The sequence below is a fragment of the Phaethon aethereus genome (genome assembly GCF_964289735.1).
Source record: "Phaethon aethereus genome assembly, chromosome: 2".
NCBI lineage: Eukaryota > Metazoa > Chordata > Aves > Phaethontiformes > Phaethontidae > Phaethon > Phaethon aethereus.
Genome location: NC_138582.1, coordinates 93137401 through 93163009, shown reverse-complemented (window position 1 = coordinate 93163009; position 25609 = coordinate 93137401). Strand labels below are relative to the sequence as shown.

Here is a 25609-nt window from a genome sequence, read left to right as displayed (position 1 = left end):
CTAGAATGCAACCCTTTGATAGGCAACTCGTATTCACTCACTCAGGTCAAAGACTGAAGAACTACAGTCTGGCCCCAGTAGGTAGATAAAAACAACACACTCTGAAAACTGCATTTGGGATTGAAAATAGTCTTCTATTTACAAGAAAAACATTGTTTCTTATGAAAGCTAGTTTGTTTCTAACACACAGAATAAACCACTTTCTGAAGTGTTACAGCCAGGCCAGTCCTCTGCAAGAGGAGGTAGTAACTTTTTAGGGAAGTTCCTGCAGACCAGTGGTCACTTGGCTCCAAAGGCAGAGGAAGACCAGTAAAACCGTATCACTTTACCTTTGTAATTCACTAAGCGCTCTACTTGTGGATGGGCTAGGGTTTAGCCTCAGGAAGTTCTGCTTTAAATTAAGATGAGTGAGGTCTTGGCTATAAAACAGGTTGGCAGGCAGGTGCTCCAGGCTGCAGCATGAAAGATCCACTGAGCTTATGCGTTGTGATGCAACCTGAAAGTCAAGAGGTACACCAATATGTTAGTACTGCAAGTAAACGAGAACATTCATTTCCTTCGCCCTTACTAGAACAAGATAAACTGTCTTCAAGCATAGAAGTCAGTGTCAGCATACATAGCTGATCTAACACGGCTTACGTCATTGCTTCAAGTTATGCCATGATCTCTTGCTTTGCCTCAGTGCTAAAACCAGGTCCACAGTTGGCTAGTGGGGGAAAAGCACAAAGGTTTATCAAACTAAGTGAAATAAATTCATTTTCATCGATGCAGTTATGAAGTATTCTATGACCAGAAAAAAAAAAAAAAGAGATCTGACATAAACTTTAGTTTAGTCCTTTGGTTAACAAGTAACTGCAGCAAAAACAGTGCAGAAGTCTTCTACATTGCTGCATGACTGGTCAGTACACCCAAGTCAGTGGCGACAAGGGGATAAGTCATCATCCTATCTCTGTTTCAAGGGTCAAATGCAGGTATTAAATGGCAGAAGAAAGAGTTATCCCATTTATATCTTATTGGAGAAAAAAAAAGTATCAGAGCAGCAGCAGCAAAGCACTAAGCGTTCACCTCTTCTCAATGAATTAGAAAATGGTCCAAAAGTGATAAAAATGTGACAAAACCAAAACTGAGATTTGGAGGTTTAACACTATTTTCTAGAGCAGGGAAGGTAAAACAAACACAGCCTATAGAGGCTAAAGAAATTATACCACCCACCACTACATACAGCTAGCATCATTCTACAGAGACCTATAAGTAACAAATTCAAGTAACAGCAACTCTGCCCCTTACCAAATCTCTAGGATACAGCTGGGTGAACTACATCCCACTGCTTTAGTTATTTACTAGTCTTTATTTAAAAAAAAAAAAAAAAAAAATCACAAAAACCAAACACTACTGCAATGTGGAATTCTTACATTTTCTGTCCAATACTATTAAAAATATCCTTTCATAAAGTAGAGGCATGGAGCTAGCTACATGACAAAGCACCACCACACAGTAGTACAAGGCAGTGTGGGTGGCGGGCAAGGAGGAAGGGTCAAGTGCTAGAAGGATGAGAGGTGTTTTTGGAGCAGGCACGGCTTAGATCAAAGGAGGAGAAGCAAACAACTTCACCATTTTAGACTTCTGGGACTGCACAAACAGTGCTTCAATGGTTACATGTTCTGTCAGCTGCTCACTGAAACAGAAGCAATCATTTCATTTTGCCATTGGCACTTTTACTGGCCTCACATGCTAGGATTCTGGAAGTACAAGCACCACATCTAAGGAACAAAAAGAGGAAAAAAAGCCAACAACTCATAATCAATGGCTAGCAACAGTCTGTAAGAGCTTCTGAACTCTGACAAGGGAGACACCAACCAACCTTCTGGGTAGAGAGACAGCCCGTGCCATAAAGTACCCTGAACCTAGAGACATCAGGTTTTGCTGGCTAAGTAGCTTGCCACCGAAAGGAAGGCCAAGGAGCTTTTTCTTCCTTTTTTTCCTCTCCAATGCAAGCTACACAGGCATCGGGATAAGTGGCCTCTCCAATAAACACACAGCCATAAGCTTCAAGAAGGAACAGACGGTGCAGTGTTTTTCCCCAATGCGACCGTTAATAATCCAGTCCTCCCACATCCATTAAAATGCTCGAATTTTTGTTACTCAATTAGTTCAGTCCTTTTGTTCCTGTAGCTACTATTTTTCTTCCCCTTGTAGTATCAGACAAAAATTATTCACAGGCTATTCTGAGCAGTCATTTCTGAAAGCTAGGTATTCAGTCTGTTTATGGTGCCAGAACCCGCCCGGTACAGTATAATTCTCATCACACTGAAAACACCAGAGATGAAATCAAGTGCTGACACCCGTTAAATTAAAAAGGAGAATGTGTAATTTTAGGTGTAATGTTTACATAATACTGTTGCTCCAACTACTTGTTTGGAATGTGATATAAACAGTAATAAGCAACCCAGCAGCGCTTAGCATGGCAAGTTACTCTCAAAATATCTGAAGTACCAGAACTGGTATTGGACACTGAGTGTCAACCATAATAAAGCAGCCAAACAAATCCAAATTCTCAAAAAAGAATGTAAATCCTTTCTTAAAATCATCAAGCCCTGTGAAAAAAATCTAATTAAAAGTAATTTTGTTTTTACAAGTTGTAGGTTCTGGTTATTTTATTGTTTGCTTGTTTTTTTTTTTCCTTAAAGTAATCACTTCATTATATGAAGAGTTTAATTAAGATTTTCATGCAATTGACATTACTGAATGATGCCTCTACCACAGAGATAACTGTAAAAGTTAAACCCACATTTTAAAAGATGTTAGTTCGGGAACCAACTGTGATTTTATTGAAGTCTTTTTTTGTTAGCAAAACAGTACTCTAAGACTTAACTTCTGAATTGTTACAAGGAATACTTATACAAACAAACAGTTATTCTCACAAGCAGGGATAAAGACTTTTCTCTTTTCATTGCTCAATACTGTTCTGTAACAAATTCCTAGAGAATAGAAGAACAAGATGAAAACAAAGAAAAGTGACAAAGGAGAAAAACATCTTAACAATACTGTCTTTGGTGCACCAGAAACTTACGAGTTGTTCTGAAGTTGCCTATTAGAAATTCTGAAACGATATTATTGTTCCCCTATTGAACAATAAAGGGATATTTCAATCTTGCTATCGTCTTCAACTGACATAAATGCAGTTAAGACTGTGCATGTGTGTCTTTGCTATTGTTTTTTAAGAGCAAAGCATTTTTCTAAAAGATGATACAGGTTTTAATAAAGCATTGGATTTCTTTGACTCACTGTGGGGAACGACTGCACAGATAACACTGATAAAGAGTAAGAAAACGCTGACTAGAATATCCCTTATAGTCAAAGGGATAAAAAGCACCTGGAGGAAGGGACATTATCTGCAGAAAGTAGGGTTTCCACAAAGTAAAAACAAAACAAAACAAAACAACCCAAGATACTCCACTGTAAATAAATATCCCAACAAGTTACACAGGCTGGATTCAACAGACCTGTGCTCCAATAAAATATGGAAGTCAATGTGGTAGCGATGCTAGAGGGAAAAGCTTTCTAGATATATGTGGAACCCACATCAAGTGCTCATTATGGCTTATTTGGTGTTTTGTTTTGGGGGGGGGGGGGGAAACAGCATAGCTGTTTTATATGCTTTATGTTTATATACAGAAGCAAAAAAAAAACCAAAAACAAAAAACACCACCCTAAACACAAGCAGCCCAGTTCACGACTCCCCAGGCCAAATAAGCCATTGCCCAGGGCAACCCCTCTATAATGTTTTCTCCTCATGTCCTGAACTGAATGCATCCTTAACGCTTGTCTTCACATGAAACCCCTGTTGCATTTCCAGTACTAATAACACAGGGGATGTGGCTGGGGTAATGACCTTGTTGGAAGATGGTATGTGTGACACCCTCTCAGTTACGGTAGCTACAGCATAGGCTGTAGAGTCAACGCCTGTCTTTGCCAGAGAAGCAAGACACGCAACCCTTGGACAGCAGTATAGCTCAAACACTTAGCAAGACCTTGTACTTTTGGAAGTACTTTTCAGCTGGGATTTTTAATCACCACAAATACAAAGAAACAAGATGAAACACTTGGCTTTCTCCATTCCCTGAATATGATTTTTAAACACTTTATGGCTTATCATCGTATTGCAATGTCTCCCATTGTAATACTAGAGGAGCAGGAACAGGGTAAGCTCAAACACAGCTTTGCACATCAAACCACAACATCCAATGGAAGACTTTTTTTCTCCCGTTCCTGTTGCAACCTTAGTTATGCAGTCCTGGCCTACAGTGTTTTAAGTTTGAGGGTTTTGGTTTGACTTTTTCTTTGGTCTCCATGCGAGTATGGCATACTGAAGTGGAGTATACAACTATCGCGCATGTACTACAAAGAGCCCTGGATCTACCCGCTGCAAACCCCAAAAAGCTGTCATCGTGCTTTTAATTTAGCCCCAGCAGCAATAAAATGCAGCTCTATTCTGTGAATACCACCACAAACAATGCTGCTGGAGACCTCTGTCCCTCCTCCAGGCAGTATACCTTCTGCTTCTGCCCACCAAAGACCTGCACATGTGGCAAAGAACTAGAAGTCTCCCAAATATGAAAACGCATTTTTAAACACGTTACTTTTGTCAGAATAGTACTTACAAGTACAAACAACGTTTCACATAAGCCAGCAGTACCTTAAAGAAAAAAATGTTTCATCAAGGGATTTCCAGGGGTTTTTTTTCTTTTTTTTTTTTCCCCCCTGTTTTTAAACAGTATTTCAAGACTGGTAAAAGTGTATAGCATGGGTTCACTGTAAAACTTTTTGCAGCTGGCAATAAAAATTCAGGAAAATACTTGTATCAACCAATATTCTTGCCTCTACTCACTACACAGAGTTAAAAAAACACTTTGCTTTGTCCATCAGTATAATGCCACCTCTGTCACAGAGCTATGCACCAAGACTGATTACTGTCTTTGTTTTAAAGCCTTGGCTATACTACAGAAATGATCTGTTGCTGACAATGGATGTCAGCAATGGACACAGCTGAACCCAGCTGTATGGACAAACATAAGCCTTGTTTACACAAGGACATCTTTTGGTGTGACCTGTGGTGTGAATTTAAACCAACGTAATTATGGCTTTTTCGTGTTTACCCTCATCCCGTTCCCTATATCTCTATTCAGATAAGAAATTACTATTTAGGACTTCAACAGAACACAATTAAAATAACTAAACAGCCCACACGGTAAAGGCAGCCAAATTCCCAGTCTGTTTGAACCGAGTTGATGATGTTAAATTACACCTGCTGTGGACAGGCTAATGCAAAGGCAGTGTAATTTTTCTCCTTTAGGATTTGTTTTTAAACAGTTCAATAATCATCAGACCCCACCAATGCACGCATAAGGTTTAACTAAGCAGTGGTATGTATGCTTGAAATATCTAAACTAACCACTCAGCGCCAACAGGTTCTCCTCAAAACTAACCTTGCTTCACATCCCAACCCTCCTTTCTATTCCAACATCAAAGCCCCGCTTGGCAGAGGGGCCTCCCTCTGCTGAGCCGAACTCCACAGCCAGGAAACACAGCGGTGCCCTCAGCCGCCGTCAAGAGCTGAGGAAACGACTGGCAAACAAGCTAATGCCAAAAACCTTAATGAAGGGGGCGGGGGAATAAGAAAAACAAAAGGTTTTCTTTTGCTTTAAAATCACGTATTTTTGTTTTTATATGACAGCTTTTAAAATGGGTGCAGTCCAAAGGGTGAAAAGGTAACGGCCTTCCTGGCCTCTCGTTTTTGTTTTCTCTCAAATATTACTTTAGATGCATTCTAACTCAAGCTAAGGGCCTTGCAAAGAAAAGCTAAAGCTCAGCAGAAGCTTGAAAACACGTCACTCAGACTGACAAGCCCAACAGGCAATGCCACAGGTAGGAGCCGTAATTGCCTACCAAGACGAAGGGCAAGAGCGCAACGCCGGCGTGGCACCGGTCGCAGGGCACCCGCTTCTCGCCCCGCCTCTCATCGGTGGGCAACGCAGCCAAAAGCCTCTGGTACTAACGCCTCACGCCAGCGAGACTCAGGGGCATGAAGACTATTTAACTTGTCCCTGCTCTCCTCCCCTTAGCTCTAAACAGAGATTTCTACAGCATGCAGAAATAGCCCAGTTCTACTTTTGGCCCTTTGTGCAAAGCTGCGAGAACTTAACTGAAAACAGTAGCAGCAAATGTGTGTGGGGAGGGGGAAACGCGGAGGTAATGGAGCTCCTTTATCCTTCATGATAGGAGTCCAGAAGAAATTTCACAGATGTGAAAGTCAGCGTCCCAGGTTTAGCATCACAATCTTGAAATAGAGAATTTGTCAAAAACAGTGACATCCGTCACCTGTCATTTGGAAATGCCTGGTACTATCTTGAAGTCACCACCAGAATATGGGAATTTTTGTTCCTCCAGGAGGAAAAGTGCCGCTCTTTTAGAGATCAGGTACCGGTATCAGTATTGCACAGGGAGTGACAGCCACGCTGTTACCTGGGTGGTAGTCATGCTGGGATGTTCACACTGGTAAGATCCCTGCAAGGACAAGGCTTAAGATGCAACCTGCAGTCAGGGGACAGTAATTAGCTGTAGCATTAAGCTACTTATAATTCAGACATGTGAATCTCTATCTGGTGGAGCAAGGAATATTAACATTCTTAAAACAGCTTGACTGAAAACAGTTCTTCTGTAAACATTGCAAACAAGGTGAAAGTCTCACAAAAATTGAGAAATATCCCTTTTTCTTCTTACAGCTTCTGTTAGACTTAATTTTTTTACCATGACAAGCTGCTGCACTGCTGGCAAGCAGACTTTGCAATGAGCAGCCCTCCAGCAAAAACTTTCTTTTGGCATTTAATATAGATTTCAGACTCTTGCCAGTAAGACTTCCAATAGTTTGCCTGTCTGAGTCTCCCCAGTCCCACGTGAAGAGGGTTGTGGGGTTTTGCTTGTTTTAAATAAGAGGTTTATGCTAGGTCCTCAGTTTCTGACCTAGGTTCTCATAACACAACCACATTATACAGATTAATTCTACAGTGAGATGAACTCTTCATGCCCATTATTTCATAGTAACTCAGAAAGGCCTTCTGACCAAACTGTTTTATCATACATACAATCATGAATATAGCTCTACTGGCCTGGGGCCTAAAAATGGTCTCCAGCACTCATTCCCTCTTCTCCCTGGAGACCTTACTCCTTCTGCCACTGACTGCAGAAGAAGCCTAACGAGACCAAATGTCCCTAAAATTAGTTTTTTGCTAATAATTCCTCTCCTTTTTCCCTCCCTGCTAGACTTCGCTTGGAAAGGCTCTCAGTGTTACAGCCAGTTTCAAGACCGACTCAGTTATCGCTTCATACATACTGAATTACTGTGCAACGTGTCAGTCCTTGCAACCTGCTTCAGTCTCATGGGTTCTGTTCACCACAGGGCACTTAGTTCCCCTGAGCTTCATTAAGAGGTATTAGTTACATTCCCCCGCTCACTCCAACCCCCCTATCCCCAGAGATTACTGAAAACACTTTGGGATCCTCTTGGATTGAGCACACCTTAAAAGGTAACATCTGCGACACATCACTGAGCTTCTAGTTGGTGATGCTTTCCTGTATTTTTATGTGAGAGCTGCATAAATTCAGCTTCAATAATATCAGAACTTGACAGAGGGGCTTCAAAAGACGTTACTTGAAAGCTATTCCAGATGTGTGGGCGATACCTAGTTTTCCCGTTCTCGCTCTTGGCTGCAATACTTCAATAACTACTGTATTATTAACTGAAGGCAACAAGTCCAAAACAAGGACCGCAGACTTTCTAAATTTCAGCAAGCAAAAAAAAAAAAATTTAAAATAGTGAAGCTATAGTTTGGCTAGAACAGAAATTAAGAGAAAAGCTTGATGTCACCAATTACACCACTTTGGAAACAGCTAAACTATTTTGAGATGGAAAACCAACCTGCTGAGCCAAAACACCAACCATCCCTCCCAAACCATCAAGAGAGACACTGCAGTGAAACACACTCAGAAGTTCATTTCCAAAACATCAACTAACCTCTAACAACAGAAGGCACAAAATAAGGTTCTGCAGGGAAAGAGGAGGAGAAACACTTTCAAGTGTTACCCTCAAAAGACAAGCAAAACTGTCTTCAAGTTTGCTTTGCCCAATCTTCTGCTTTCAGACTTGAGATGACAAGAAGCCACCCACAGCAAGAATGACCAGATATGACTGCAGAGCAAAGGTCCCAAATATTGAAGATTTCACACACAAAAAAAGGAAGTCAAGTTCCACATGGAAACCAGAGGTTTGTTTATACTTCAATAATTGTAATCACCACTAAAAGGAAGCTGTGCGTTTATTTTTAGGGATCTATTTTTAGAGAAAGCATTATCTCAATATTGTCATTTTATGGTATTAGAGGAAAAAATGTTTTCCTTGTACTAAACTTAAGAGTCATCACATTTCCTGTAAGTAAGGATCAGCTCAAAAAAAGAAACCACTGAAAAATGAAAAAAATCTTTCAGGGTTCTTTTTTCTTCAGTTCACGCTGAATCAACAGTTGCAAAGAGACTAATGATACTTCTCAGTCTCCCAAATTTGAAGAAACCTGGACAGTGGTTATCCTCAAAGAAAACAAGCTTTTTGCAGAGCCTTGGATTTGCTTAAAGGCTATTTTCAAAAGATGCCACTGATATTGGCATTATACTAAACTCATTTTTAGGTCATACTAGTATAGAGACTCATTTTCAAGCCTCCAAGCATTACCGGCATAAGAAACAAACCAGCTACTGCATGGTCATCCTCTCAGCAGCCAGCACATCCCTGATCACCAAAACCTGTCCCCAACACACAAACCCAGTAGCCCAGAATCACAATAGTACATTCTAACTCATGGAATAAGACTACAAAATTGTAAGAAAATGGCATAAACTCCTAACTGCAACGCAAATAGTTTGTGGCACACAACGCTTCTCTGTAGAATTATCAAAGGTAATGACCCATAGCCAAAGGTAAAAGCAAAAATACACATCTAGAAATTCAGATCTCAGAGAAACTAAGGTCAATTTCTCTATAGTTTTCCTCCAGAAGAGGGACATCCATTGCTTAGAAGGCTAAACAAACTGGAGAGGATATACTGCATCCAGTGACTCTAAAGTATAAACTGGCAGCACTATAGCAAGTAACATCCCAAATAACTTGGAATAAACTACTTTATCCTTGCATATGATTTTTTTCCCTACACTTCACATTGGCACGGGCCTGTGGTCAAGGCTTTGGAAAAAGCTATTCTGAGCTGGTTCTGACCAGTAAGCATTAGAAAAGCCTGTCCTTAATGCCTCCAGAGAAAACTGAGGTTTGGTAATAAAAAACCCTGCAATGATGAACTCTGTAAGGACGTTACAGCTCACTACAGTATCTATAAACACATATGAAACAGGTCAATCAGCTAGTGGGCAAGCCAAGGCAAGTACAATGCAGGGCTAATTTAACCATGAGACTAGTGCCTTCAAGGCTTCTTTTTACAGGCTGAAGGCCGTGTTTTGTATTAAAGAGCTCTGCAAAGTCTGTTTTCCACACTGAAGTTGGAACCCGCACTTTAGTCTTTCTCCTGGTTGACCATGCCTGATACGAGAAAGTCAGACATTGGCCTCTGACAGTACCTGAAATAAAGATGAAACTATATGCACAAGTGGATATGGCTTATTACCTGTCACTCTAATTAATGAGCAGAATCTTCTGGGCTGAAAGAAAAGGCAGTCCTGCAGTTGATTATCTTTCACTAACTCAAAGGAGGATGAAGCACAGCTGAAAAGCAGGTACTTCTTTAATCAGTAACACTCAACTGTTGCTCACTGCATTTCCTCAGCACCACTCCTGTAAAACACTTGCACAAGCTGATCATCTTTGTCTCCTATTTTGGAAATATATTTGCAGAACTGCATTCAAGTTCAGTAACCACATTTTAAATTCTGTAGAATTATATTTTTATACATATGGTCTGTAACACCAAGCTTGTGTGCAGTCAGAACTCAGACCTTTTTTCCTCAGCAGAAATAAAAATCTTGTTACTAGTCACAGATCAGCTTCATCCTCTTCATACGGTCAGCCTCACACTTCACCACGTAAGTCTCTGAACACAATTGTCAAACTTGTACTGAAAAAAACAGCTAGAAGACTGACGTAGTTGGTCAGAACTAGGTAACTTTAGAGGAAAAAAAAAAAAAAGCTAAGAGGTTAATTTTGCACGGCTGCTCCAGGTAGCTCTCTACACAAGTTGAGGAAAGATGGAGACTACTGCTGTAGAGGCTCCTGCATTACTTGTATAGTATAAACTAAATTCAAATCCGTTGTTATTTTCTGATAGTTTCACAGTGCAACTAAATGCTTCATGAGAGCATTCTGCGCTGACATGAAAGGAGTAAGACCAATATGGCAGCACATCCTTCTCCCTTGAATTTGCTATTCTTACTATTTAGCACCTTTTGAAACATGATGTTGTACTGGGTTTGCATGGCAAGGTTTTGGTAGCGGGGGGGGGGGGGAGGGAAGAAGGGGGACACACAGAAGCAGATTCTGTGAGGAGCTGCTCGAAGCTTCCCCTGTGTCTAACAGAGCCAATGCCAGCCAGCTTCAAGATGGACCTGCTGCTGGCCAAAGCTAAGCCCATCACTGATGGTGGCAGTGCCTCTGGGATAACAGATTCAAGAAGGCGGGGGGGAAAACTGGCAACAGCAACTTAAGCTGGAGAGAGAAGTGAGAATATGTGAGAGAAACAGCCCTGCAGACGCCCAGGTCAGTGCAGAAGGAGGGGGAGGAGGTGCTCCAGGCGCCGGAACAGAGATTCCCCTGCAGCTCATGGTGAAGACCATGGTGAGGCAAGCTGTCCTCCTGCAGCCCATGGAGCTCCATGATGGAGCAGATATCCACGTGCAGCCCATGGAGGACCCCACACCAGAGCAGGTGGATGTCCAAAGGAGGCTGTGACTCCGTGGGAAGCCTGTGCTGGAGCAAGTTAGCTGGCAGGACTTGTGGCCCTGTGGGGGACCCATGCTGGACCAGCCTGTTCCTGAAGGGCTGTACCCCATGGAAGGGGTGGACCCAGGCTGGAGCAGTTCATGAAGAACTGCAGCCTGTGGGAAGGACTCACATTGGAGAATTTGGTGGAGAACTGTCTCCTGTGGGAGGGACCCCAGACTGGAGCAGGGGCAGAGTGTGAGGAGTCCTCCCGCTGAGGAGGAAGGAGCAGCAGAGACAGCGTGCGATGAACTGACCACAACCCCCATTTCCCATCCCCCTGTGCTGCTCATGAGGAGGAGGTAGAGCAAAATCGGGAGTAAAATTAAGCCTGGGAACAAGGGAGAGGTGAGGGAAGGTGTTGTAAGATTGGTTTTATTTTTCACTACCCTACTCTGATTTGATTGGTGATAAATTAATTTCCCCAAGCTGAGTCCATTTTGCTTGTGACTGTAATTGGTGAGTGATGTCTCCCTGCTCTTATCTTGACCCATGAGCCTTTCGTTATATTTTCTCTCCCCTGTCCAGCTGAGGAGGGGAGGTGATAGAGCAGCTTTGGTGGGCACATGGCATCCAGCCAGGCTCAACCCACCACAAAGGTACACTGGCATAATTCAGCCTCTCCTCTTTCTCAGCATGCTAGGGTCATCTGGAACATCACACACATTTCCACTGCAGACTTGGAGACAAAGGTGACTGTAACAGGGAAGGGAAAACACAAAGGCATGCAAGAGAAAACTCTGAAGTTTGATAGTTTTTAAATCAAGGATCTCTTTTTCAACATTCCTCGTATTTTGAACAGGAGGGTTCTTTTGCATGTAGGTGCAACTCCACCCTGGCACCCAAGACCCACACAACAGCTTACTTCCCCAGTAAACACACTACCATTACAGCCACAGCTGTGCAGCTCTGGCTGGGAAGAGGTCGATGGCGTGCACACACTTACGGCTGTGTGCCTGTACATCCCGACCCTTCTACGCATACAGTGCGGTCACGCACAGGCAGCTTACGTGAGGCAGTCATGCATTATTTATAGTCCTTGCCTCTCATCGCCTCGCTTCCTCTACCTGCCCACGTTGAACCGAGCACTAAAGCAGGAACTAATTGTCGCATGAAGCTGTTGACACACTTCCTGCTCTTCTAAAGCCGAGCGGGGAGAAGTTCTGTGGGGTCAGATAACCCGTCTCAAATGCACGCGATTTGCAAGAAGATAAAATTCTGTACTACGTCCCTGCTTAAGCTTTGCAATACTGATTTTCCAAGGCAGATGTTGACGTCCCATTTTAATTGTATGCCTTGGAACATGGAACATATGCCCTTTTTACTCTAGCCGTACCATCCATGTCACGAGTTGTGTAGTAATCGACACACAGCAATTTCACATGTTGAAAAACGTTAAACTAAGTTAGAATCACCAAACAGCAGGAGCTTGCCACCACACCCCAAATATAAGCCTCATGACAGCAAGTTCCATCACTCAGGAACACCTTCTACATAAAAGCTTGCTCTCTCCTGCTGCATTAAGGGTGTTGCTTTTCAAGTTTTGGAAGTGGCAAATGAGGAAAGCCCTCATCATGTCCTCTTCACTGTTAACTATAGATTCTTGCCCATCCTTCTGCATTTGACATTCAGGTAGTAAACAGCGGAAGATCAGAATCACTCTGCAAGTAATTGTGCAGGTTCCAGGACCATCATGCCAACTTTATGCAGCCAAAATTCTTTAAAGTCATGAAGATGTCCCTTTCTTCTCTCTCCACTCCCCCTCCCAGTTGCATAAGCTTATTTTTCAACATTTGGCAACAGAACGAACACATTAGATCAAAGGACCAAATCTGTTGTTGTTGTTTTCCTTTTGAGCTTCCTTAATTAGGACTCCAGTATTTGGAAAGTAAAAAGAAAGAAATGCACTGTGGTATAGAACTATCAATATTAACGAACAAGCCACATTTCCAGCTTTTAAAAAGATTCTGTTTGAGGCTAAATCAGCATATCTAAGTGTGACCTATTTGGAGTAAGTATGTCACCAAGTTCGATATTTAGGTCAGTATTTGTGCAATAATTCCAGTCCGTCCTGAAAACGGCACTTCTGTTCACCCTAGGACACACACATACAGGAAAACCAATCCTTACTGGGGCAAAGCATGAGAGCTGTCTTGGCTAAGATAGATTTCACTGTTAGAATGAATCAGGTTATACAGGAGCGATGCTCATTTTTAATTAAATTGAGCCAAGTCTCTGCAAACATGAATTCAAAACTTCTCTAGCATACATATATTTGTTGCAGGAGTGATGCGTTAGGATTTGTCTCACTCTGGAACACCACTAAAAAGTCAACATTGCCAATATTCTGTGGGGAGAAAGACTGCAGAGCAAGCATTCTTTGCAAAGACTCCTTTCAAGATTAAGCTTGTTATTTAAAAGTTAAAATAACATCATCTTCTACCTCTTTTGAACTATACAGAAGACAGACATGAAAATTTTTTTCATTTTAAAAAACTCAATTGAGCAATTTTAATGAAATATTTTACCAGGGCTCTCCTCCTGCATTAAAATTTATAGTTAAAGCTTTCATTACGCTTGTGAGTATCAGAAGCCTCAGTTTTCAGCAGCACACATCGGGAGCATGAAGAACTTCAGAAAAACTACCACTGGACATAAGTTAACATGAATGTAAGTTTCAAAACAAATGCCATTAAATAACATCTACATTTACAATACAGTCTTAAATAATACTCATAATAATTCACAAAAATACTATCTAGACCACCATGATTAAAGGCGACTCTGTAAGCATTATGCGACATAGCCCATAACAAGCAACCAGAAGCTCAGAGTTAGAGAACCATAACATCTCCCTTCCTAAATTTGCTTGCCTTCAGACATCCAATGCTTTACACGGTATTTTCTTGGTTAGCACGAATATTTCAACTCCTTTGAACTCAAGTGCCTTCTGAACACCTGAGGCAGAGTACCTCATATAAATGTTGGGGGTTTTTCCTGCGTGAGAACACTAGCTTGCCTGAACTACGGAGCTGAAAATGAAACTTCTTCTCATTTATTTGTTCATATTAATCAGGGATGATGCACCTTACAGTTAAGCACTTGGACTTGGAACGGTATCAGCTGGAGGAAATTTGAGTTACTTTTGGAGAATTACTAGTTTCTCTGTTTCTGTTCTTCACAAACACTGTTACTGCACAGTACTTCCCACACAACTGCCTTGCATACAATCATGCATGTGTCTGTTTTTCACTCTAAGGATAGAAAACCCAAACATTAAAAAAGCAACTCGAAGTGGCAAAGTACTGTTTTAAAATCCATGAATCCAGAATACTGAGTCTCAGTTTTTGGGGCTGGAGGGTGGGGAGCTGAGGAAAAAGAAGCATCATTTTTTCCTCAAAGTGTGTTTTACCAACAAAAAGAATAGCATAGCGAGTTTCTTCAGTTCTGACAGTCTGCAAAGACTGTATTTTCTTTCTGCTCTTACATAAGAAAAATGGGAGGATATCACGAGTGCACGGGGATATGTTCTCATGCTGGCTATCGTCCCGATGCTGTTAGTCATTTGGGTGAACCAGAGAGAAAGAGAGAAGCACAGCATGGCACAGAACAAGCTTATGCTGCCAGTTATTCAGAGAGGCTTTCTGGCCATTTATCTCTACTTCTGAAGTTCATTGTTTTCCACTGTTTTTCTCACTCATTAGATTTGCCTTTCATTTATCTGATGTCAAAGCCTCTGGAGATAAAAGGGCACTACTCTCCCAGAGAGAGCCACAAAGCGGCAAGAACTCAAAAACCTGACAGACCATGCCTCATAAAACATGCCTTGGGGATTTTTACCTTGAGGTTTAACAGACCTGAGCAGCCATGTCAGAACCGTGTCTTTAAAAAGAATTTTAAAACCTACTAGAAAAAAAAAACAACTAAAGGACGTTTTAAATGATGTATGTGTTGGGAAGTGCAATAGTTACTGCTCAAAGGAAGTTTGACATAATGATCAAAAGTCTTAAAAAAGCCCACAACCCAGGCTGTACCACTGGCAATAGGCTGGATAATACATTATTGGAATCTAAAAAGACAGATCTAGTGTGCCGTAAATATCTCTAAGTACTACTACATAAAATCAAGTTGCTTTAACATAGCAAAGAGCATGAACAGACAGCCCTAGGAAGTATAAAACTAACAGACAGTTTAGGCCCAACTAGAAAACCAGAGAGTGCTGACAGGACAGCAAAAGAACTTGCATGTTGAAAATTTAAAAAAACCTCAAAAAACCCAGTGATTCAAGATACATTAAATACTTTATAGAGAGAATTTATCAAAAAAGTGTCAGGGATTAAAAGATAAAAAAGGTAACTGCAAAACCAACCTTTCCATGACACAAAGTGGAACTGAAGAGTCAAATGAAATAATGCAGGACCTAAATTCCTGTAATAAATCGTGCTCTAAACATAGTATAAAATTTAATTTACAATAGCTTTAGTTAGTAGTATTTTTTTTACTGACATAAAACGATTGCTTATAAAAAAAGAAAAATCAAATAGTTATAAAACTAAAGAGACATTCAGCATCATCTCCAAGCATGACAAAAAAATGCCCTAATTCTAGCAATTTAATCTTTAGGGTCTCAGAATTGAAAAAATCCAACACTATATTAGGTTCTAAAACACTGAAATAAAGCTTTTTAAACTGAAATTTTGACAGTTCTATTTGTCACCCTTTTTGTTCTAATTATCTCACTCCATTGGTCCAGCTGGATCATGGTAAGAAAAGGGGAAAAGTCCAGCACAGCCCTTTGCTTACACAGCCACGGTAGAAAGAAGTCTCAGTATGAAGGCAGAAAAATTCACCTCCTTATTGCCTGTTACCAAGAGTTCCCAATTGAGGGTTTTTTCTGCACCACTAACAGCAGCAGCTGTTCATGATAATGAACCTAGAAGAATGACTGTATCACTGCATGGAGAACACAGAGCTAGAGGAAACACTACGAACATCCCATTCAGACAGGAATTAGCACTCTTCTCACCTTTGATGCTTGTCGAAGCCATCGCAAATATTCAGTGAAGTTATCGAAACAAATGTAGTAGGTCTGGCTTTGAGGTCCAGAGGAGCTAAATGCTAAACAGTGCTGGTGCTTTTTTACTTCTTCCACCTACAGTAGAAACACAAAACTGTTAGTGAACAAGAGTCCAAAGCCTCTTCGCAGAACTCCCCAGGGCAAAGTTAAACTGCGCCCAAGAGGAGCTCTTCAACTATAGTTGGACTAACCCTCTCAAGCACTCAAGTTGGATGTTGGCTGCCAAATATCCATGAATCTACACAAGCAAGGAATGAGAACATAAGGATGAAGGAACCAAAGGAGAAAAACACCAAGAACATCAACATTTTAAGAGAGACTGAGCACTATAAAAGGTTTCCCAGTTAAACACATTTAAGGTTATCTTTATACAACCTAAAGAAATACAATTTATACTCTTGGTTATTAAAAACAGGCTTAACGAAATGCTTCTCAAAGCCCGATTAAATTCTTTGGCATTTCTCAACTTGCTAAAAACACCCAGAATACATCATTCTGCTACCATACACGAGAAGTCCCACACAACTTATGGTCTCAATGTCTCAGCACCACATTCTGGAAAGCTTTTGCAAACCAGGAAGTGCAGAGTATTTATGGGGTTGAAGAATATTTTTTGAGCGATAATTTAAAAAACACTTAGTTCTGTGCCAAGCATCCTCCTCCCAAGCTTTGTCAGCAGAAGCCCTTAGTATATTTTTCTCAGTTTGGTTCTCCTTTTCTTTTAAAATTTGTTGTCAACTTTCTGCTTAGCACAGCCTGCATGTTTTACATCACACAAGGCATTTATGTGCAAAAAAACCTTAGAAATTCCATGTTAAGCAACTGAAAGACGTACACAATCTCTTTTTAAATTAAAAAAAAAAAAAAATTTTTCATCTCAAAGAGAAGGCCAATGGGGACCTGAATTCTGTCCTCTCCAGTGTGCTACAGCCAGGAATACAATTCACTGTCAGGTGTTCACCCACTGCTGCTAAAACAGGAAAATGTCTCTACTTCAGTAACATCAGGGAAGAGCTGAAGAATCATGAAAGGAGAGGGGAAAAAACAGCTCCTAGAAAAAGGGACTACCTTCCACACTGCAAGTATAGAGTGTTAATGAATCAACTTTAGTCTGCATAGATGTAACATTGTGAAGCTTGTTTCTTTCCCAATGACTCTTAAGAATCAAACTTACCAGGATGCAAGTTAAAAGAGCATTACTTCAGGTGTAAATTCACCCTAAAGCTAATGATTCTTTTCCCATTACCTTGGCTAACCAAGACAATAATAGTGTTCTAAAACACTATTTAGGCTGAAATAGTAATGTTGTAATGTTATTGTCTTCACTAAAGTTTCACAGAATGGTTGAGGTGGGAAGGGACCTCTCGAGGTCATCTGGTCCAACCCCCCTACTCAAGCAGAGCCAGTTAGAGCTGTTTGATCAAGACTGTGTCCAAATAGCTTTGAATCTCTCCAAGAAGGGAGACTCCACAACCTCTCTGGGTAACCTGTGCCAGTGCTCAGTCACCCTCACAGTGGGGAAAAAAAAAAAAAATAAAATTCCTTGTGTTCAGATTGGACTTCCAGTGTTTCAAATGTATCAGAAAAAACTCCAGTTTCATCTTTTCACAAGTAAAAATGTTTGTTGCCATTAGCTTATGGCAGACCACTACTCGTACAGTGCCGAACACTGAAAAAACACCCAATGTTGAAAATATGCCCACGTGCTTATTGGTTAATTTTCAGATGCTAGAGTAACCCAACATGGATAAAAACTGGATGAGGACACACGGTACAGATCATACACAATACAGGTCCATGTATCCTTTGGCTGTGTACTATTGCACATATAAAACATATAACACCACACACATGAAAAGGAAACTGAATGTATTTCCCTTATTTGTCTTTAGCATCTTAATCCAAACATTGAAAATTGCTAAATATGACTCTGACCATAATCAAAAGTTATTTATATACTGATAACCCCATTTACAGAAACAAGCTTTTGAAGTGCTAAGCATCATCACTGAATGCCATCTTCTCTGAATAAACAGATAGGGGTTAAGCAAGCAAATACATGAAATAACTGTCTTACTTTTCCACCAATTAAAGGGAGGACATGCATCTTTCCAGTCTGGCTTTCTTTTACGGATGAGACAATTAGGCATGTTCCACAAAGGATAGCTTGGCGTCTTGTCCATCTGTTGACTGGCAAATGTATTTTCCCTTTTCGAACATTGTACATTCCTGAGAGCTGAATCCGTTCGGAGCTGCCAATGCTGTGGGGCTTTCCTGAAATAGAAACAAGAGCATCCACTTAATCATGGAAAATCTTTGCCTCTTTCACTCAAGTCACCCTGAGACTTTATCAGCAAGTTTTCCAGTTACAGACTGCAGCGCAACAAATGAAATACGGCTTCAAAAGCATGCAAGCAGGTAATATAGTATCAGCTTCGGTACAGGGTTCTTTCACAGGCAGAAGTATATGACAGGTTGGTATCATGGCGCGCGGACTACAGCCTTGCAGTACATGAAACAATCGGCAATAGTCATGTTAGTACAAATTAACGGTACCAGTCTTCTCTATGGGACCCGGAAATCAAATGTTTATCCTCAACAGTAATTAACTGGTTACAGCTGAGTTCACATTGACTGTCTGGTAACTGCAAAAGGGGGTGATGTACTGCATGCTGACCCGTACCTTTGCACTTCCACGTCTCTTCTGGGCATCCTTAAGGTCATGGTTTGAATAGCTTCAATAGCTGCACAAAGAATACAGGTCCTAGTCTCTCCAGCCCACTCTGTTCAGTCCAAACCCCACAGCAGAGGTACTACACCCAGCCACAATGTAAACAGATGCAACCTAGATGAAACCCCTCAAAGACCCTGCTCAGTCTGAGTAGGGCTTTGGAAAGAATGAAGTTCTTTTGTCTGCATTGCAATGAATTCATTATTTATAATTCAGATTATTAGCAAGACTACCAATTAGACCAAATCTGTTCAATTACTTTAAATGGCTCAGATTCTACTAATCTAATCTATTAATAAGATTCTACTCTATAGAAACTATCATTAACAATGGCAACACAAAGACAAGCATTTCTTGTCTCTCCTCTTACAGGACGACGATTTTTAGGAGATAATGGGAAGAAGCACAATTTGTTCATTCTAATATGAAGTGTTTATCCACATCAAGTTACCCTATCAAACCTTAAACATCCCAGTCACAGAATCACAGAATGATAGGGGTTGGAAGGGACCTCTGAAGATCACCTGGTCCAAGCCCCCTGCCAAGTCAGGATCACCCAGGGCAGGTTGCACAGGAACGCCTCCAGTTGGGTCTTGAAGGTCTCCAGAGAAGGAGACTCCACAAACTCTCTGGGCAGCCTGTTCCAGTGCTCCATCACCCGCACAGTAAAGAAGTTTTTTCTCATGTTGAGATGGAACTTCCTGTGCTGCAGTTTATGCCCATTGCCCCTCATCCTATCACTGGGCACTACTGAAAAGACTGGCTCCATCCGCCTGACAGCCACCCTCCAGATATTTATATTTATGAAAAGGTCCCCTCTCAGCCTTCTCTTCTCCAGACTTAACAGCCCCAGGTCTCTCAGCCTTTCCTCATATGAGAGAGTCATATGAGGACGTAAGTTCCAGTCCCTTATCATCCTTGTAGACCTCCACTGGACCCTCTCCAAAAGTTCCGTGTCTCTCTCGAACTGGGGAGCCCAGAACTGGACACAATACTCCAGATGAGGCCTCACCAGTGCAGAGTAGAGGGGGAGGATAACCTCTCTTGACGTGCTGGTCACACTCTTCTTAATGCACCCCAGGATACCACTGGCCCTCTTGGCCACCAGGGCACATTGCTGTCCCATGGTTAACGTATTGTCTACCAGGACTCTGAGGTCCTTCTCCATGGAGCTGCTTTCCAGCAGGTAATGTACTGGTGAATGGGGTTTTTCCTCCCCAGGTGCAGAACTCTACACTTGTCCTTGTTAAATTTCATGAGGGTCCCCTCCTCCCAACTCTCCAGTCTGTCCAGATCACGTTGAATGGCAGCACAGCCTCCTGGTGTATCAGCCACTCCTCTCAGTTTTGTATCATCAGCAAACTTGCTGAGGGTACATTCCAACCCTTCATCTAGGTCATTGATCAAGATGTTAAACAAAACCGGACCCAGTACTGATCCCTGGGGAACACCACTAGATACAGGCCTCCAAATGGACCCTGCGCCGCTGACCACAACCCTTTGAGCTCTGTCGCTTAGCCAGTTCTCGACCCATCTCACAGTCCTTCCTTGTTGCATCCCTGCATATCCTGACAACATTCCTATAGTCCTCCCAAGCGACCAGTCCCTTTTCCCACCTACTGTAAACTCCTTTCTTCCATACAAGTCCAGATCTGAGTCATCCAAATATACAAAGTCTTCTGCAAACAGAGAGAAGAGGTAATCACATTCAAGTTAAACCTGTTGAAATTCTGGAAGAACACCAGTGTTAGTGAAACTTTGGAAGAGAGCTCCCCTGGATAAACAAACCAAAGGCTACATTAATTCCAAGCAGCTTCCCCATCAAGATAAATCACTCATTTTCCTCCACTAATATTTACCAAAATTCTTTAAAAAAATCAAGGAATTGATAGCTGCTTAGGACTCCAGAAAAGCAGAGAGTTGAATCTGTCTTCTAACCCTGATATTTTAGACCAGTACCAATTAAACTGTGTCAGTGACAAGTGCTGCATGCTGTTACTCCAACTTGCTATTATTCCTGCTTCTATGATAGCTCATTTGTCTCAATGAGTCTGTTCTTGCCTTCAAATTATCTATGGGAAGATAGAAGACACCTACCACATGGCCTACCCACTGCCATTCTCTCACTCCTGCCTAACCTGTGCCAATTCTTGCCCTTATCTTTAAAAGCAGCCTTCTTGAATCTTCCTGCCAGTTTAATGAGCCAAGGCTTGGCATAGTTACCCTCAAGCCTTGCTCTGCTCTAATAAACACTAGCATTTAGGCTACTGATGTCTGCCAGTTTGGATCTGCAGGAACATCACTGTTCCTTGAAGCTAAAAGACTGAAACTTTAATGCCCACAGGGTATCTGCATCTAATACAAAAATAGGTGCCCCAAGAAAGCAGTAATTTCACTTCCAAGCAAATTCAAATCCAACAACCGAGGCTGTGGATAAACACTTTGCCCAACAGAACAGAGGGGAAAAGGGGACACCCATTCTATACAAAGCTATACAAAGACTGATAGGGAATACAAGTGAGTAAAATAGAGCAACTCAGCCTTAATTAAACACAAAAGCAGAATCAAACTCTACATTTGGAATATGAAAACTTATCAGTTACTTTAGCAACCCCATTTACCTAGCTTGTACAGAACGACAGACTCCATGCTGCAAAGCATTGATTAAAAAAATTAACCACATACAGGAACAATAAAATCTCTGTAATGGAGTAAAAAGTGCCTGGTAAGCATTAATAGTAAGGTTGTATAAAGAATAGTTGTCAGGGGTTTGGGCAGTTTCACCTCAAAAGTGATGTTTTATGGTCATCTTCCAGGGCCCGTTTCTGGCTGTATGCTCTCTAAATTCACTGGAAAAGCACAACCCACTGCTGATTGAACCCCTTCAGACTGCAAAGCATAACCTCATTCCTTTGGGAAGCCAAGCTCATTTAGCATTTTAATATAGTTGCATACACCTTTACCCACCCAGGAAGAAAGAGCATAATTCACATTTAATATGAGCAGACTTGTGTCCTGGAAAACACCAAATCTCAGTAGTTCTTTGGGATTATGGTAGACAACAAAGAGGACCAGCTCCCAGTACAGCCAAGAGGCTTGGCAGGAAACACGACAGCATTCAGGAGCAACAGAAAAGTAACATTACCCTGCCTACTCTACTGGTAAAGTGACTACCACGCTGGGTGCCCACACTTTACAAAGGGTGCTGAAAGGTATCAGTCTTCAGAAAAGTTATAGGAAAAGAAAAAAAAAACAAAACAATCAGAAGACTGAGAAACCTGCTTCCTAGGACCAGACTCCCTCGGACTAGCTACAAGGAAGTTAGGCACTTCTGGATCTGTAAAACTACTCAGAAGTCTCTAAAAGGCAGTTCTTCAAATCTTATATAAATTCACAGAGGTTGTAAGTCGCAAGTCACAGTAACAATTAGTATCACTAGAAAAGTTTCTTTTTTTACTAGAAAAGCCAGAACAGAGCTATCACTAGAAGTATTCATGCTAGGTATGAATTGTACTTTTACTCTCAAGCTTCAGATTTGATGGGAAAATTATCAGGGTAAGAATCTTCAATTATTGCTACAAATACAAAAAAAATTAAACAGCCCCTTCAAGCTCTACGGATTTAAGCTGCTTTCTCCCAGCAAGTACTATCTACCCCTTGCTACATGAAACTAGAAAGTTCCTGACAAGAACATACAGAAGTAAAATACTGAGCCTATTTCATTAAAGCCAAACCAAAAATGGTTTCTCTCTTTCTACTCTTGTCTACTTCACCTCATAACCAGCCATCTGGTTGGACCAGATGATCTTTCGGGGTCCCTTCCAACCTGGGCTCTTCTATGAGCCTATGAATCTGTAACTTGCAAAACCCATGGTTAATATTGGATCACATGTTGTTGCCTGACACGCAATCTGCTCACATATCATTCAGCTTTCTTCCTACTACAGGGCTGTAATCATTGAGATCTGATAGTATCACAGTGTTCTATTATCATGCAAGCAAAAAAAAAGTCAAGAGCCGCTGGCTTATTTTGATTTTAAGCAGAGGTTATTCAAGGACATAGCAACTAATCATGGAACCAGACCCCTAAATCCACGGAAGTTTCACAGGTAACTAGGAGCAAAAGCCAAGAACAAGAAGTGACAAGAAGCAGGCTTGCCTACTGAAAGGTAAGCTTGGAGACACTGCAGCTTTACAGAGCTCAGGTATTTCCTGCCAGGAAAGCATAAAAGCAGTAAAAAGCTTAAACGACAGCGAGCTCTGCCACAACAGAAGCAGGATGCGGCTTGGAAACGGCGCAAAGCGATCCTCAGGCTGGCTGCTCCTCATTTCAGGGAGTAAAGCACCAGGTGGCAGAGTGTCACACAGCCCCACGCCGCAGCTCCTGCGAGAAGGCTCGTCCCTGACATGCTGGGGAGTGGAGGAGAAGGGCAGGGCTCAGAAGTGCACCTGCCTTTTCTACGGCCTGGAAAATAATCGAATGAGAAAGCAAACGACCTTTTTCTTCCAGGTTTACCAGTGGGATAGGACAATTTGGAGTTCACCAGAATGCCTTTAGGCTAAGGATCAAAGACCACAAATTATGGCATAGCCATAGCATCAGTTGTTTTTGAGGTAACCTACCAGTGCCAGAGAAAGCACCGTTTTCAGTAAAAGCATCAGCAGCTCTGAAATTACCTTCCTCAATCTGTCTTGCAGACCTCCCATTCGAGATTTAGAAGACTGCGCGAGATTCATATTCAGATTTTTCTTCAGTTTTAACTATACCCGAAGGGAGCAGATGAGTTTCCACAGGGGCCTGGGAGTTTTCACTGAAGCTGACAGTTGTGCAGATAAAATAGTAACGATGATCCTTTGAGACTTGAAACACAAATTTGAATCCTGCCAAAACTTGTAAGATAATTATTGTTGCCTCAATCAGAGTGGAGGCAAATATGCCAGAACATCTAGAAGTCACATACCAGAAAATGTTTTTCAAATGCTAAGCCCAACCAGAGCAACCAGAGCAGTCTGAGTATTTTAGCAAGAAACCATAAAAAGGTAATTTTTCATTCCTGTCAGGACTCCAAGATTACAGCAACGCCTAAGCACCCCCACAACAGGACTTCTGTTCTGCACAAGGCATTAGAGGAGATGCCTCAAGGAACTACGAGCAGACCACTCATTTGGCTATCTTGACATTCATGGTTGAATTCCTCACAGTTTTAGCTTGTCCCAAGTCCTGGAGGGAAACTAGTGGTATTTAGAACAAGGACACAGAAAAGCAGGGAATTTGATTGAAACGGCATGACTGCTGTTGGAACCACAAACCCTACCCTGTTTCACAGGAAGCACGGTGGGGACACCAGCGATTCTTCAATGATGTTAAAGAACTAAGGCCTTGCCAGGAGCAGCTCAAGGAAGCTTCGGGTACGCAATATACTGACATCCCGCCTAGTGCAAAGACTTCAAACCTTATTAAATAAATATCCACAGCCGTTTGCTTTGGATTCTGGAGTAAAGCTCTTTATCCCAGTGATGGAAGGCATATGGAATACATTACCATCAGAAGTTATAAAATACCAGCTCATTATGGGACATAAAAGTACTCGGGGAAAAAAAAAACCCTCTCTGCAGCTATACAGCTGATTAAGTTGCAAATACTTATTATTCCCCCCTGTTTGAAAAGCACAGCCAATAAAGCCTGCCTCTAAAGAATGATTTAAGACATTACCAAAATAAGAGCAAGGAAAAGTGTTGACACAAGATAAGCGTTCACTTCTGTGCAGCAGTCTTATTTTTATTACTAATATTGGTCTGACGGAATGAAAACTAAAAATTCTCTGAGACCCGCGTGGCACAGCCAGCCCGGCCAGCTGGAGAGACTGCCCACCCTGAGCTCTCTCGGGTATTCACCAGCGGTAAGAGCGGCTTAGTTATTCAGTAGGAATAAGGTCTAAGTTTGAGGCTTTTCAGAAGTGACTGAATGACTCCGAGTGCCTAATTTTGGGATGTCCTTTTCCTGCTGCAGCTGGCCTGGCTACAGAGGTCACCATCCCCATCTGCACACTGTTGGGCCCCTGGCCCAAGGCCAGCGCTGCCTACTGCAACCCTACTGCATCAGCTGCTCCTTGTAAGCTGTCCCTAAGCCCTTTCAGACAAAACAGGCTGCTTTAATTTCTTGCATCTCATTTTGACTGCGAGGCCTTAGGGACAGCTCACGGTGAGCAGTTCAGCGCGGAGAGCAGAGGAATGGCACGTAGGGGCCAGAGCTGAACACGGTAGCTGCTGCTGGAGAGGATACCTAACTAAACCCACCCAAGGCTTTTGGCAAGCCATTTCAGAAATAAGGTATTTCACACATTAACACTCTGTGAACATCAAGTCTCATATGCATTAGAGAAAAAGAAAACCTAAAAACCACCAGACAGTTTAAGACTTTGGTCTTGAACCCACTAAGCAAGCTAGACTGTTTCCTAGCTGACCAGGTGAAATCAGCAGGGCAGTGGAAGCCTCTCAGTTCACACCTGCAGCACCCTCCCCACCATCCCTCCGAATTGACATCGGGAACACCTCGCACCTGCCTTGCTGCAAACCTGCAAATTGAGGTTCAGCCCTGTCTTGCCTAAATAGAAGTGCAAAGAGGCCTCAATTGGTTCAAAACACTGAAAGCCCTTGAGTGTCTTTGCCCACCCTTCGGGAAACTGTGCCACAGTAGCTGTTGCTGAATCCTTACTGCCAGATCATTCTGCAGATTTCTACTTTTGCTCAAATCCTTTCATTAAACACA

General features: G+C 41.9%; 1 protein-coding gene across 1 annotated transcript in view; it reads right to left on the bottom strand.

Moving 5' to 3' along the window:
* Window positions 1-25609, bottom strand: part of PHLPP1 (PH domain and leucine rich repeat protein phosphatase 1) — a gene marked incomplete at its 5' end in the record, with an annotated part of 143494 nt that overhangs the window by 47437 nt on the left and 70448 nt on the right. Inside the window, 3 exons of the mRNA XM_082015441.1 lie at window positions 330-496; window positions 16059-16184; window positions 18187-18383. Coding sequence (XP_081871567.1) covers window positions 330-496; window positions 16059-16184; window positions 18187-18383 — 490 coding nt within the window. The remainder of the gene's footprint in view (window positions 1-329; window positions 497-16058; window positions 16185-18186; window positions 18384-25609) is intronic.